The following is a 16446-nucleotide window of genomic DNA, read 5'->3' on the forward strand; positions in this document are numbered from 1 at the left end:
TTTCCATCTGCATTCTCTGGTCTTTTCCCTCCCACCTCCAGTTCCCTCCCACTCACCACTGCGGTATAAACTGGTCAACTTAATGAGGTCTCATGTTCTCATGACAAAGGGTCAAGGCAAAAAATCACACCATAGGACTAGATGAGATTCATCCTTTCTGCTTTATTATTATTATTATTATTATTACTGACCTGGTTTTGTGCCTCATAACAAATCCCACATCATGACTTTCCAAACCTTTCCTATTCACGGGAAGCCTGCTGCTAGCCCCAGAAAACTGGAGTGACATTTCTGACTGCAAGCAGGCACTGGGCCTGGAGGTGCCCCAGGCTGTCATGCATCAATTTCAGTTAGAAAAGATCCCAGGAATGGAAGCCACTGGTGTGCTTGGAGGCATCTTCCTTCCTCCCTTCCCTTTTTGAACATGCTATGTCCCCACCACAGGCAGAGTCTGCAGAGAGCAAGGGCACAGGCTGCCTCCACCCTCTGGACAGCCCTCTCCAAGGCAGAGATTCTGTAACACGTCACATGCAGATGGCCATTCCTGCCTGGCATCCCCCTGCTTCCCACCCCTCGGAAACTAGTCAGAGATCCAGGAATAATTAACATCATGGACTGGTGGTCAGAGGAGTCCTACCCCCATGGAGGTGCCTCCCTAGAAACCAGAGTCCTGAGGACAGAACAAAGGAAAGGAGCTTTGATGCTCTTGGGGCTGGCCCATAGACTGCTGGGAAAAGGTGGCTGTGGCTGTGGTGGGAACAGGTGGTGGCTCTTAGATGAGCATCTAGGACAGGCAGTCTGCTGGGGTGTCAGGGTAGCACAGACTCCCTTACAGGTGGCCAGGCTGGGGAGGAGGTGAAAGGGCTCTTCAGAAGGTGGTGGTCCTGGTGAGAGGGACCAGCTTGCGGCTGGGTTCTGGTCGTAAGGGCTCCTGCTGACAGGGGAGTGGGGGGCATATCCATCCTGCCCCACCTCTACTCTTGACAGCAGTGGCATAGTAGTCCAGGGGCTCTTCCTCAGCACCACCTGCAACATCCAAGAGGCAGCAGCGCAGGCAGAGAACCCGCTGGAAGGAACGGCGGAAGTTGTCTGAGAGGAAGCCATAGAGGATAGGGTTGGCACAGCTGTTGGCGTAGCTGAGGATGAGGGACACATGGTTGACTGTGGCATCAAGGCTGGTCACAAACAGGTTTAGCAGCTGCACCACGTAGAAAGGCATCCAGCAGAGCACAAAGACGGCTACCACCATCAGCACCAGCCGCGTGATCTTCTTTTCTGAGCGCCTGCGCTGCTGCCAGCCTGCCCGCAGTGCCACCGCCCGCATCTTGCCCACGATGAGCAGGTAGCACAGGCCGATGGCCAGAACGGGCAGCAGGAAGCCCAGCAGGAAAGTATAGATCACAAAGACCGCCGACCAGGCCGGGTGCGGCCAATGCAGGTTGCAGGCCACGGCTTGGCCGCCCCGAGCCGGCTTGGTGTCAGCGAAGATGGCGATGGGCAGTGTGACCAGCAAGGATGCCAGCCACACGCCCAAGTTGATGAGCTTGGCCACGCTGGGCCTCCGGTAGGTGGCAGCGCGCAGAGGGTGCACCACGGCGACGTAGCGGTCCACGCTGAGCACCGTCAGACAGAAGACGCTGGTGAACATGTTGAGACCGTCCACACTGAGCACCGCGCGGCACAGCACAGACCCGAAGGGCCAGTGGCGCAGGGCGGCCGACGAGGCCACGAAGGGCACGCTCAGCATGAAGAGCTCGTCCGCGATGGCCAGGTTGAGCAGGTAGATGTTGGTGGCCGTCTTCATCTTGGCGTAGCGGAGAATCACGAAGATGACCAGGGCGTTGCCCACCAGGCCCACCAAGCACACCAGCGCGTAGATGCACTGGATGGCGACCATGCCCGGTGCCCCTGCGTCCCCGGTCCCCGCCGCTGCCTCCTCCTCAGCAGGGGCGCAGCTGGTGTTGACTGAAGGGGACCAGGCTGTCTGGAGCTCTTCCTCGCCCTCTGGGGGCAGCGTCGGGGGGGTGCTCATGCCCAGGGGTGCCCGCCCGGGGCGGCGGGAGCGCGGTGGAGAGTACTTGCCCTGGGACTCCGGTGCAGGTGCGTGCGCCTCTGCCTGCTCCGCCTGAAAAGCCTGCGGTGGGCCCGGCGGGGAGCGCCCGCCAATCCCGCGCCGCGCGCCCTCCGCACCCCAGTCCCAGCGCCCGCGCGCCCCGCCCGGCCTGCCCACCTCCGCGCCCCCGCCTGGGATCCAGCCCCGCCCCAGGTCGTTCAGAGCCCCAGATGGACCTCCCGCCCCCTCAGCTGCTCACCTCAGATCCTGTCTTGTCTGACCTTTGGCCTCCCACTCCCCTGCTCTGCCCTCTGCAGCCGCGGGGCTAGGGGTCCCAGAGTCCTCCGTTTGGGTAACGCGGCCCTGGGGTGGTAGCGACTATGCTGAGCGTGCAGAGCCCTTAGCCGGGCGCTTGACATCCTCCTACTCTCCACCGCGCCCCCCTGCCCCTATGATCTTCTCGAAGACCTGCAGGGTCTGTCCCATCATTAAACTCATTTCCTAGAAGCGGAACCTGAAGCTCCCAAAGGCGTCGCTGTGAATTCCCGGTCTGCCCGGGTCCCAGTCGCCCCCTCCCTTCACTCCGCGCAATCGCAAATCCCAGGACCTTTTCAGTGAGATTTCTGTAGGATGGAGGTGGGTGGGCGCCGGGAACGGAGATGCCAGAGGAGGAGGCACAGAGGAGGATCCACCGAGGAGGAGAGATGCCACAAAAGAAGGCCAGCCTCTGCGTCCGATGCTCATCGCGCAGGACAGCACCGACAGCGGCAGCTAGCCCCAGAGCCAGAGCCGCAAAGCCTATGCCAAGCTGGCTGACTTCTGAGGCGTCTCCACTGAGGTCTCTGAAAGGTGCCTGGGAAAGGGTGCTCTGGAAATGTCGGTGTTCGGGGCTGGATTCCCTCCTTCTCCCAAACTCCAGAGAGTGCAAGTTAACACCCTTGAGCTGGATGATTCTGGGCTACAGTCCGGGTCTGGGGATCCAGCAGGCAGTCTCACAACCCTGGCCCTACTGGTCAGGCACAGGGCACAGCAGAATTAGTGAAGTGGGGATTTGTCTTGGAAGATAATTGGCAGGGAAATGCTGGCCCTTTGGAACACCACCTCTGCAGGCCAGTGGCCTCCTTGAGCCTCCCTTTAGCACACTCCTGAAATGTCTTTGATGCATCTGGAAGTGGCTACCAGGTGCCAGAGGTGGGGTCCCATCTCCTATGCTGGATGGCTGGAGCAGCTGCGGAGGGGAGGGTGTCGGGATGATTCAGGCCAGCTAGAGGTGACCTGTCAGAGGTCTGACTGCTATTTATCCAGGATTTGGTGGAGGGGGGGGTGGGGAGAGGGGAGGGACCGGTGATCAGCCCCTGTGCAACATAGTGGCTAAGTCTAATTTCTGTCCCTAGTTTCTGCCACCCAAATGGTTCCTTTAAAAGATTTGTCTTAAAAAAAATTAATAATAAAAGATTTGTCTTAGCAACCCTCCTCCCCTTTATGGACACTCTTTAAATTAGTCTGTTCTTTGCTCTCATTTTCCTCATTGTCTCTAAGGGAGAGATTCTTATGGGGAAAGAGATGGTGGCTTTGTCATTCTAGGGTGCAGGTGTTTGGGGGGGGGTGACAGAAACCCAAGATTTGGGTGGAAGGAGAAATACAGGGGCTTTTCTTTTTAGTCCTGGACACTGGGGGAAATCTTTAAATGATTCCCCTCAAGGCCCAATAGGGGAGGTGTCCCACAGCTGTTCTGCATGCCTGGATACCCCTCTACCATCATTCTCTCTGTCCATTTAATGCCCAGCCCCCTCTCATCTCTGAATATTTCCTGGTGTCTTGCCTAACACGTGAGCCCTTGGGATCTTTCCCACCTCTACTTTGGAGAGTTTTTCTCCTAACCTTTCCTGGCTCTGCCCTCTCTCCCCTCATGCAGACATACAATTCACAGCAAACCAAGCTAGCATTTAATAAGGTAAATATGTATTGCTGTTTTCTGCGGTTTTAGAAAACAGCCCACATTATGAGTGTGCTGCATGTAGCACTGGGGACACCCAAACCCAGCATTTCTGGAGTCCAGAAGTCAGGGAGACTGAACATTCATTCATTCATTCAACAAATGCTAGTGGAGAGTATGAGTCCCCTGCGAAGCATGGTTGCATATGTTGTCTTATATGGGATGATGGCCTACTGTGTGCAGGGCCTTGGAAGGCTTATATTTTCACCACCGCCCCACATTGGAAACATACTGGAAAGTTCCTGGGATCACAGGGGAAGGGTGGTGGCAAAGAAGGAGACAAAGAGCATGATAGTGAGGATGAAGGTGTACTTCAGAGAGAGAAGCTGGCAGAGCAGATGCTGCTGGGGGCCTGGGGAATGAACTGCGAAGTGGCAGCAGTACTGGATGCCTGGCAGGGGAGCAGAATGTAGTGGGTGATGATAAGGTATGCCTTGTGTGCCTGGAGGAGGCCTAGGGCCGTCATCTGAGGAGGTGGAGAAGCTGGGAGTGTGTATAAGCCAACTGTCAGGGTCAGAGTTGGGGTCTGCATGGCTTCCTTACCATGACAGAGGGTGGCCTGGGGGTCCAGGTCTGTGAGGTTTACACAAAGAGCCTTTGGAGCATTTGGAACAGCACAAGCAAGAGCTGCATGTTTGTGCCAGGACTGCTGCAGCGGCAAGCAGAGAGGGCACACTGGTGCATTCTAGGTACACACAGGGCAGGGAGGCTCGGCACTGTGGCATCTTGACCTTGAAACTAGGCTGCCTGGTTCAAATACGGCTTTACCTCCTCCCAGATATGCAGCCTTGGGCAAGTCCCTCCATCTCTTTGTGCCTCTGTTTCCACATCTGGAAAGTGGGTGTAATGGTAGTAATTATTTGGTAAGGTGCCATGAGGACCCATTACCTTGGCATACCTATGGTAACTGGGGGAGTACCTGGCCGTCATCAGCACTCAGTGAGTGTCAGCTGTCAAGGTTATTTATTTTTCTAACCCTCTCTGTGTGATGAGACTAAAGAGAAGGTCTGCCTGCTCCCACTTGGCCCCACGTTGTTGTCTGATGTTCCACTGGTTAGTTCCCTTCAGAGGGTAAAGGGTCAAGGGGGTGGTAGAGGCCACTGACACACTCCCCCATTAATTATTATTATAGGTTTTATTGTCAGATGTATCGGTTTCTACGAACAGTGTTTTTATATCTAACCTGTATTGAAAACAATCCTAAGACACATGGGGAGAGCATTACTTCTATCCCAACTTTGTGCAAATGACCCAAACAGAGCAAGCTTTGCAGACACAGCCTGACCTTTATTCTGCTTTGACTCACACCTTAATGATGGGTTATGCTCAAACCAGATTCTCCTGGGAGTGAAAGGAAGCTCTATTAGCAGTTGTGCTGACCAACAGCATGACACCTGACTCTTCCAGGCAAACCAGGACAAGGATCCCCTAATTATGGGGGACTCTCCAATTTAACTTTTGAATTTCCACTTTAGGTGGCAGAAAATAAAGTTTGTGAAGCACCAGATTAACTTCTAAGGGGCTGTCACACATCTCCCCAGAGCATCATAGGGAAAGGGTTTGCAGTGGTAAAGGTGAGGTGTGCATTTCACTGACAACACCAGGAGATATTGAAGATTAAATTGAAATGTCTATGTGTCCAAGACCAAGAGCAGGGAATCATACCATTTCCAAAAATACTCTCTCCAGACTTCTATATTTAGGGAAGGATCAGAGAAGCATTTGAAGTGTGGACCACTCATGCAACAGTGAATTCTTGAGAGAATGAGCACTCACAGTGCTGAACCCCCTCCTGAGATGGCTCTGGAGGGACATGTGCACCTAGGTCATATTCAGCTCATCCTGAGATGAACACTTTCCTGCCCATCCCATTTCTCTACTTTGCTCTCAAGTTCTATCTGGCCTCAAACCCCAGGCCTATGTTGGGAGTGGGGTTCAGGGATTGAAGAGAGTATCTTAGCTTTTGAAAAATTGCCATAATGATGAAAAGATTGAGTTTATACCAAGAATCACTGCCTTCACTGCAGCATCATCATAATGGTAAAATATCATGGACTAGAACAGGTTTAGAAATTGAGGTCTGATATGGAGGTTCTTCTTCCAAGTCAAGAAGGTCATGAGGCTGAGCTACTAGGATTTGTGTTTGAGCTGACAGTGTGGGGTGGAGGGGGTAATTCTTGAAGGGCAGACGTTTTGGGAGGCAGCATAACATAATGTGACTGCTTTGATCTGAGTCCCAGCTCATTGCTTGCCAGTTATGTGACCTTGGGCAAGTTACTCAACCTCTCTGTTTCTCTACTTCATCCCCTGTAAAGTGGCCTTAACTCTAGTCCTACCACAGATGGGCTGTTGTGGGGACTGAACAGGTTGACATATGTGAAGCAGTTACAACAGGGTCTGGCTCCAATAAACACTATATGTTTATTATTAATAATATGTTTATTATTATTAATATTCCATCTGAAGTCTCTGGTGCTTGGTAGCTCAAAGCTCCTGGGCACATCTGGTTTTTCTGACATTAAGCAGAGGACCCCCTCTGTTAGCATTGGTGAGCTGGAAGGCGCAGGCATCACTCATGGAACATGTGTGCTGCTGGGGTGTCAAAAACCAGGCACAAACATGCTCAGACTGGCCGAGAAGAGAAGGTCCCATCCCTCACTGGAGCCCAGGACACAGGATCTGACACAGGATCCTCAGCTTCTGGGAGCTCACTTCCCTGATAGCCAGGCACCCTCTGCTGCAGGTTGGCACCCCTGGGAAAATTCACAACCACGGATGCCTGGGCCCCATTCCCACACACTCTGAGTCATTTGGTTTGGAGGGGGACTCAGGCATCTGAATATTTTAAAGGCTCTCCAGATAATTCTAAAGTGTATTGATGCATTGCTCAATTAAATGGAACCATAAGAGACAGGCAACCTGGGGGCCACAGTGTGTGGAAATCACTGGGCCTCCAGGGAGGCTGAAGGGACAGGTCAAAAGAAGCATCCAGGAAACCAGAGACCCCTCTGCACAGAGAAACAGACAGCTCAAGAGGGGCAAGGTGCAACCTGCTGGATACCAGATGGGATTAGGCTGGGGCGGTTGGGACCCCATAGCTGTCCTCTCCCAAGGCACTAAATATGCCACTAGAGAAAACAGAGTGCAACATTCATGCTGAGTAAAAGCGGGGGAAACAAAGTGCATTTATAAGCTGTTCTTTTTAGCTCACCTGTCCCTTTGCTGTAGGATGTATATATGAGGGGCCTATTTTGGGTCTGTTGATTCAATGTCTGGCATCAGACCCAAATTGCTCACCTGTACATAGTTATAAGCAGCAAAGGGCTGGGTTTGGGCTGGATCTGAGGGTCCTTCTCTCTCCTCCAGGTCGCGATAGGGCCACCTATGGGTATGGCTGGCCCCAGTAGCTGGTAGGCACCTGGAGTTTCTCAGTGTGAGTTGAGCCTCTCAGTGTGAGTGAGTTTCTCAGTGTGAGCTGAGAGGGTGAAGTGGGGGCCTCACAGCCCCTCCTTGAGCCAGGGGGAACAGCTCCTTTGTGGGCAATGTGACTACCTCCTCTATTTCCACACTTCAGGTGTTCCCCCCCTGGTCAGGAGTCATCTGGCCTCCGAGCATCTGGGCAGCAGGTCTGCAAGAACAGCTTCTTCTGCAAATAGCAGTGCACCTTGAAGAGACTTGACCTTCAGCCGTATGAGGACTATCGTCCCGAGAGCCACTTCTGTCACCTGCTGATTAGAAAATCATCTGAAGAGCTCTCAGGATCTCAGCTGGGCTTTGATAGCTTCTGCTGAGTATACTAAAGCATAATTTACCAGGGGCTGAGTGCATGGCATTGTCAGAAGTGATTTACATAATTGCCTCTTCTTCAGATTCCCATCTGAACTCTAGTGATATGTGGACAATGTGATGATAATACATCCCCACTCCACCCCAAAGACATTAAATATGAGGGCAAGGAATTCTTTTAAGAATTTATTACTTATTCAATGATTTTCTCGAAAGAAAGTAAGCCTGAAATCATATGAGCTAAGCAGAAAGTCGGCATTAGAAGGGCACAAGTCTGGGATAGGAACAATGTTTATGTAATATCCATATGATGTGTCCAGACTCTGCTGTCAATTGTTTGGATCAAGGAAATTGAGTGCCTTGAGCGCTGTTCTGTTGTCTGGGAGTTGTTTCCGGCTGTCCCAGCATCCTGGCCTCATCACTCTGCATGTAGAAGAGAATGAACTGGAAGACAAAACATGGGTTTCGTTCTGAATGCTTTGTTCATGACAGGTGTGAGTGTGGGCGGTTCGTTTAGAGCATTGTTGCTTCAAGAGGACCCGGGACAAGCAGCACCCGCACTACCTATGAGAAGTGCACATCCTGGACCTTCAGAATCACAAACACGGAAGGTGAGGACCAGCCACAGTGCTCACCAGAGCTCTAGGGGACTATGACAACCTTCAAGTCTGAGAGCCACTGGCATAGCCTTTCTGAGCCTCACTTTCTTGTCTTCCTAGAGTGGTGAACCAGTATCAGGAAAGATCATTTGGCATGAATGCTCTGAAATCTCTAGACTACCTTGGCCACATGGCTCCTGAACATCTGAAATGTAGATATGTGCTAAGTGTAAAAGACACATCAGATCCCAAAGACTGACGGTGAACAAAAGAATGTAAAACATCATGTTAATATGTTTTATTGATTACATGTTGAAATAATATTTTAGATATGAAAGTAAAGTCAAACATATTATAAAATGAATTTTACCTGTTCCTTTTTACCTTTATTAATGCAACTATTGGAAAATGTAAGTTACATTTGTGTCTCACATTATATTTCTCCAGTGTTAGAACCCTACTGGATGCCCCAGCAATGCTGTTAATGTGCTGTTCCCATGTGGTCACTAGACCCATGTGTCTCTTTGAATTAAACTTGTAAAAAATTCAATTCAATCCCTTAGTCACATTAACTATGTTTCAAGTGCTAAATAGTCACATGTGGCCACCATACAGAACAGTGGAAATCTAGAACATTCCATTGACATGAAAAATATAGCATTAGAATTTAAGTGTAGGGCCTTTAGGCCCCAGAATTCCAGTCTGGTTCTGACAAAGTTTCAGCCATGGTTATATGCCTCCCAAATACCACTACTTCCTCTTCCTTATGTATAGATCTCTGATTTTGTTTAGGACTCCATTTTAAATGTACTCAGGTTCTCCTCAGAATCTGTGATTTGTTTGGGCATGGGCATATGCCCTTCCTCTGGCCAAAGAGATATGAGGGTACATTATTGAAGTTGCAGGGGCAACTTCTGGGAAAGTTTTGGCTATTGTCTGGCAGGGATATAGTGTTTGGAGGGGCTGCAGCCACTTAGTGATGATGAGGTAAAAAGCTTATCTGATATGAGAGCCAGTATGTTGAAGATGGTAAGGCAGGAAGCAAGAAAGAACTAGGGTACTCGACAGTAGTGAGAGCTAATGAGTCAGCCAACTCTGGACCTGCTCCCACTGAACTTCTTTTTATGCAAAGTAATGCACATTGTTGTTGTTTTAGTGCTTTCAGATGCATATTCTGTTACTTTCAACCAGAAGCATTCTAGCCCATTATCCTTGGGCCAGTCACTGACCTTTCTAAGCCTGAGTTTCTCATCTCTAGGATATGAACACAAGAGTTGCTTACCTCATCATATGAGATAATGGGATAATAACGTTATCAGGCATTTATGTCACAGTTACAAGTGGTTTTTTATTTATAAAATGCTAATATATCCTCAGCACTTATCATTAAGTGTCACTGTCACAGGAACCAGGTGATTAATTCAGACATTCTGTTCCTAGACATCTTCTTTACTGTGGCAAGAAGTAGCCTTTCCTGTTCTTCTCCCACCTTTCCAGGAAGATTAGACAAGCATTTGAAAAATGTTTTTGCCCCTAGGACATTTTTAGAAATTCAAATTCTCTCCCAATTGATTGACATAGGAATCAATACATGGAAAATTGCCTTCCCAGTGTTCAGGCTATAATGCGTGTATTTAAAAATAGACTCATAATAAAAGTATCCACAAATCTATTTAGAAGCTGAAAGAGCTCCTTGATCATAGATAGAAATGGGGTTTTGCTTTTTTGGTACACCACACATTGTTTTGTGCAGAATTAACATCTCAATCAGTTGCCTGGTTCTTTTTTTTTTTTTTTAATTTTGTTTTTTTATTTTTTTAAATTTACATCCAAATTAGTTAGCATGTAGTGAAACAATGATTTCAGGAGTAGATTCCTTAGTGCCCTTTACACATTTAGCCCATCCCCCCTCCCACAACTCCTCCAGCAACCCTCAGTTTGTTCTCCATATTTATGAGTCTCTTCTGTTTTGTCCCCTCCCTGTTTTTATATTATTTTTGTTTCCCTTCCCTTATGTTTGTCTGTTTTGTCTCTTAAAGTCCTCAACTAAGTGAAGTCATATGATTTTTGTCATTCTATGGCTGGCTAATTTCCTTAGCATAATACCCTCCAGTTCCATCCATGTAGTTGCAAATGGAAAGATTTCATTCTTTTTGATTGCCAAGTAATACTCCATTGTATATATATGTATATATACCATATCTTTTTTATCCATTCATCCATCAATGGAAATTTGGGCTCTTTCCATACTTTGGCTATTGTTAATAGTGCTGCTATAAACATGGGGGTGCATGTGTCCCTTCAAAACAGCACAGCTGTACCCCTTAGATAAATGCCTAGTAGTGCAATTGCTGGGTCGTAGGGTAGTTCTATTTTTAGTTTTTTGAAGAACCTCTATACTATTTTCCAGAGTGGCTGCACCAGCTTGAATTCCCACCAACAATGCAAAAGAGACACTCTTTTTCTGCCTCCTCACCAACATCTGTTGTTGCCTGAGCTGTTAATGTTAGCCATTCTGGCTAAGGTGGTATCTCATTGTGGTTTTGATTTGTATTTCCCTGATGATGAGTGATGTTGAGCATTTTTTCATGTGTCGGTTGGCCATCTGGATGCCTTCTTTGGACAGGTGTCTATTCATGTCTTTTGCCCATTTCGTCACTGGATTATTTGTTTTTTGGGTGTTGAGTTTGATATGTTCTTTATAGATTTTGGATACTAACCCTTTATCTGATATGTCATTTGTGAATATCTTCTCCCATTCTGTCGGTTGCCTTTTAGTTTTGCTGATTGTTTCTTTCTGTGCAAAAGCTTTTTATTTTGATGAGGTCCCAATAGTTCATTTTTGCTTTTTTCTCTTGCCTCCAGAGATGTGTTGAGTAAGAAGTTGCTGCGGGCAAGATCAAAGAGCTTTTTGCTTGCTTTCTCCTCAAGGATTTTGATAGCTTCTTGTCTTACATTTAGGTCTTTCATCCATTTTGAGTTTATTTTTGTGTATGGTGTAAAAAGTGGTCCGCGTTCATTCTTCTGCGTGTCGCTATCCAGTTTTCCCAGCACCATTTGCTGAAGAGACTGTCTTTATTCCATTGGCTATTCTTTCCTGCTTTGTCAAAGATTAGTTGCCCATACGTCTGTGGGTCCATTTCTGGGTTCTCTATTCTGTTCCATTGAGCTGAGTGTCTGTTCTTGTGCCAGCACCATACTGTCTTGATGATTACAGCTTTGTAGTATAGCTTGACGGCTGGGATTGTGATGCCTCCTGCTTTGGTTTTCTTTTTCAAGATCGCTTTGCCTATTCAGGGTCTTTTCTGGTTCCATACAAATTTTAGGATTATTTGTTTTAGCTCTGTGAAGAATGCTGGTGTTATTTTGATAGGGATTGCATTGAATATGTATATTGCTTTGGGCAGTATAGACATTTTAACAATATTTGTTCTTCCTATCCAGGAGCATGGAATATTTTTCCACTTTTTTGTGTCTTCTTCAATTTCTTTCACAAGCTTTCTACAGTTTTCAGTGTATAGATTTTTCACCTCTTTGGTTAGATTTATTCCTAGGTATTTTATGGGCTTTGGTGCAACTGTAAATAGGATCAATTCCTTGATTTCTCTTTCTGTCGCTTCATTGTTGGTGTATAGGAATGCAACCGATTTCTGTGCATTGATTTTATATCCTGCAACTTTGCTGAATTCATGAATCATTTCTAACAGTTTTTTGGGTGGAATATTTCGGGTTTTTCCATATAGACTATCATGTCATCTGCTAAGAGTGAAAGTTTTACCTCCTCCTGGATGATTTGGATGCCTTTTATTTCTTTGTGTTGTCTGATTGCAGAGGCTAACGCTTCCAATACTATGTTGAATAACAGTGGCAAGAGTAGCAATCCCTGTCTTGTTCCTGACCTTAGGGGGAAAGCTCTCAGTTTTTCCCAATTGAGGATGATAATAGTGTTGGGTCTTTCGTATATGGCTTTTATGATCTTGAGGTACGATCCTTCTATCCTGACTTTCTTGAGGGTTTTTAGCTGTATTTTGTCAAATGCTTTCTCTGCGTCTATTGAGAGGTTCATATGGTTCCTGTCCTTTCTTTTATTGATGTGATGAATCACATTAATTATTTTGGGATATTGAACCAGCCCTGCATCCCAGGTATAAATCTCACTTGGTCGTGGTGAATAATTGTTTTTACTGTATTGTTGGATCTGGTTGGCTAATATCTTGTTGAGGATTTTTGCATCCATTTTCATCAGGGAAATTGGTCTATAGTTCTCCTTTTTAGTGGGGTCTCTGTCTGGTTTTGGAATCAAGGTAATGCTGGCCTCATAGAAAGAGTTTGAAAGTTTTCCCTCCATTTCTATTTTTTATAACAGTTTCAAGAGAATAGGTGTTATCTCTTCCTTAAATGTTTGGTAAAATTCCCCTGGAAAGCCATCTGGCCCTGGACTCTTGTTTTTTTGGCAGAGTTTTGATTACTAATTCAATTTCCTTGCTGGTTATGGGTCTGTTCAAATTTTCTATTTCTTCCTGTTTCAGTTTTGGTAGTATATATATTTCTAGGAATTTGTCCATTTCTTCCAGATTACCCATTTTATTGGCATATAATTGCTCATAATATTCTCTTATTATTGTTTTTATTTCTGTGTGTTGGTTGTGATCTCTCCTCTTTCATTCTTTATTTTATTTATTTGGGTCCTTTCCTTTTTCTTCTTGATCAAACTGGCTAGTGGTTTATCAATTTTGTTAATTCTTTCAAAGAATCAGCTTCTGGTTTCATTGATCTGTTCTACTGTTTTTTGGTTTCAATAGCATTAATTTCTGCTCTAATCTTTATTATTTCCTGTCTTCTGCTGGTTTTGGGTTTTATTTGCTGTTCTTTTCCCAGCTCCTTAAGGTGTAAGGTTAGGTTGTGTATCTGAGATCTTTCTTCCTTCTTTAGGAAGGCCTGGATTGCTATATACTTTCCTCTTATGACCACCTTTGCTGCATCCCAGAGGTTTGCAGTTGTGGTGTTATCATTTTCATTGGCTTCCATACTTTTTAATTTCCTCTTTAACTTCTTGATTAGACCCTTCATTCTTTAGTAGGATGCTCGTCAGTCTCCAAGTATTTGTTACCTTTCCAAATTTTTTCTTGTGGTTGATTTCCAGTTTCACAGGATTGTGGTCTGAAAATATGCACAGTATGATCTCAATCTTTTTGTACTTACTTAGTGCTGATTTGTGTCCCAGTATATGGTCTATTCTGGAGAATGTTCCCTGTGCACTGGAGAAGAATATATATTCTGCTGCTTTAGGATGAAATGTTCTGAATATATCTGTTAAGTCCATCTGGTCCAGTGTGTCACTCAAAGCCATTGTTTCCTGGTTGATTTTTTTGATTAGATGATCTGTCCATTCCTGTGAGTGGGGTGTTGAAGTCTCCTACTATTATGGTATTACTATCGATGAATTTCTTTATGTTTGTGATTAATTGATTTATATATTTGGGTTCCTCCACATTTGGTGCATAAATGTTTACAATTTTTAGGTCTTTTTGGTATTATGACCCCTTGATTATGATATAATGCCCTTCTGCATCTCTTGATCCAGTCTTTATTTTAAAGTCTAGATTGTCTGATATAAGTATGGCTACTCAGGCTTTCTTTTGTTGACCATTAGAATGATAGATGGCTCTCCATCCCCTTATTTTCAATCTGAAGGTGTCTTTAGGTCTAAAGTGGGTCTCTTGTAAACAGCATATAGATGGATCTTGTTTTCTTACCCATTCTGTTACCCTATGTTTTTTTATTAGAGCATTGAGCCCATTGATGTTTAGAGTGAGTACTGAAAGATATGAATTTATTGCCATTATGATGCTTGTAGAGTTGGAGTTTCTGGTGGTGTTCTCTGGTCCTTTCTAGTCTTTGTTGCTTTTGGTAGTCACCTGGTTCTTAATGCTTTGTCAAGAACTATGAAGGGTTGAATATTTACCCTACTTGAAAGCTAACCAATTAGCCTATCACAGTCTCATGGAAGCTGGATCAAGTCCTGGGTCAGAGACAAGGACTTTATCTCTGAGGTTTCAATAGGGGCATGAGTTTCCTGTTTATATCACTCTGTTTTGTCTACCCTCCGGCCCCCATCTCATGAAGATGACAGGGAAGTGGGCCCAGGGGGATGCTGCACACACAGTGGGTTTACATCAGAGCTGAAGAGTTCTGAGTTTAAGCAATCTTAATCTTGTAGAGTAGTAGCAAACCTACCTCACCGTTGCACCAGAAGGAAATAGGATCTTTCTTATCCTGATCAGGAAACAAATCTGCTCTCTGCCCCAAGGAGACATTATCCCTGTCTTCTAAGGCTTTTGCTATATGAACCGCCTTGGGAAAATAGTTCAAGTCAAAGGCCTGGGTGCACAGGATGTGCAGAGATGAGAGAGACTGTGATGAATTATCTCCCGACACTTTGCTCATCTCATGGGGCAGAGTAGAGACGCCACAGTGTCTCACCTCTACCACCCTCTTCATGTACACCATGTTGGCATCTAGCAGAGATGTTTGCTGTTTGCGTGGGGCTCCAAGCTTCCCCCCACCCCCAAATTTTACCTTTTGGTGACCCATCACTTTCTAAATAAATCATATTCTCAGTGGCCCCCACTCAGATTACCAGGGAAGAGAATTTTATTGGCCTAGCTTGGGTCCAGTACTCTGGGGAGGAGGTGTCGCTGAGCTGTGGCTGGCAGGCAAGGTCAGTTGACACCAACACTTTGCTCCCTTTTGCAAATGGGCAGAAGGGCCAGATCCACTTAAGGCTGAGGGCAGGAAGACAGCTTTAGTAAAGACTCATCCAACAAACATTTATTGCATAACTGGTGTTATCATCATTAGCAGCAGCCTCTTTAGAAGTCTTATAAATCACTTAAAAAGAGCCATCAAACATGTCTCAAATAACTTCAGCAGAAAACAGTCACAATAATAAAGTCATTTAATTACACAGTCTACATATTCTGAATATTCAAAAAATTGTATTGTATCGCCCTGCTGTGTGTGTTCAGAGCAATGCTTGACAGTTCTTTTTATTGCTGATGGCTTGCTGGGTTTATGCTCTTTAAAAGGTGCCAGAATCATTTGTACTGTCACTCAAATGTGCTGTTTATGTAAATCCTACTCCAAAAAACAGAAAAGCAATTGCAAAACCACTCCAACAGCCAGAAGAAAGGTAGCCCATTGAAAAGGCATTACCTGGGAAAAACAGTGGAGTTCTGGAAAGCAGAAGTCAGTCTCAACAGGATGAGAATTTGCGAGAAGCTGTCCTACCAGGCTTCTCTCTGTCCTGTTTTGCTGAATGTGGATGGAGGGTCAGAAAGGACAATTGGGTTCTCCTCCTCACAGCCTTTCTTCTTTGTATCTTCATCAGTGAAACTCCTCCAGTTTCCTCCTCATTGGCCTCTCAAAAAACAAAGCTCTGAGCTAGTGAATGTGTACTTTAGTGTTGAATGAATTTTTATCCTGCATCATCCTCCATGGGCTTATCTACATTTTCATTATTCTCTCATAATGAAATGAAAGAGCCATCGAAAGAGAGAAGCCCAACTGAAGGTTGTTCAAGACAAGTCAGAGGGTAAGAAAGAGTCAGTTGTGTGGCGCCTGGGTGGCTCAGTTGGTTAAGCGTCTGACTTCAGCTCAGGTCATGATCTCAGTGTTCGTGGGTTTGAGCCCCGCATCGGGCTCTCTGCTGACAGCTCAGAGCCTGGAGCCTGCTCCAGATTCTGTGTCTCCCTTGCTCTCTGCCTCTCCCCCGTTCTCACTCTGTCTCTCTCTCTCTCAAAATAATAAACATTAAAACATTTTAAAAAAAGAAAGAGTAAATCGTGCATACTCAGTCAGCACTAGTCTCTAGTTTAGAAAATGTCAATGACTAACATTTAACAGACAAGTTTCAAGTGAGGGGAGTAGGCTGATTTCCTCTGCCCTTGGAAGTACTTGAACCCAACTGCTTCCTTGCCTTGTGGCCCATAATCAGAAAGGCCTCACCTCTA

At 46.1% G+C, this 16446-nt stretch overlaps 1 protein-coding gene across 1 annotated transcript; it reads right to left on the reverse strand.

Annotated features, from left to right (window-relative positions):
* Positions 1-142: 142 nt before the first annotated feature.
* On the reverse strand, positions 143-2835 carry SSTR4 (somatostatin receptor 4). Its single transcript, XM_086699849.1, has 2 exons — positions 2313-2835; positions 143-2116 (listed from the first exon to the last, which is right to left on the reverse strand). The coding sequence occupies exon 2, from the start codon at positions 2030-2032 to the stop codon at positions 869-871; it is 1164 nt and encodes a 387-aa protein (XP_086555975.1). The 5' UTR covers positions 2033-2116; positions 2313-2835; the 3' UTR covers positions 143-868.
* Positions 2836-16446: the final 13611 nt, after the last annotated feature.

Source organism: Puma concolor, chromosome A3 (genome assembly GCF_028749965.1).
Source record: "Puma concolor isolate L17-30 chromosome A3, mPumCon1.1.hap2, whole genome shotgun sequence".
Taxonomy (NCBI): Eukaryota; Metazoa; Chordata; class Mammalia; order Carnivora; family Felidae; genus Puma; species Puma concolor.

Coding starts and splice junctions, on each gene's coding strand:
- SSTR4 (XM_086699849.1), bottom strand. CDS start 2,032: ATGAGCACCCCCCCGACGCTGCCCCCAGAGGGCGAGGAAGAGCTCCAG.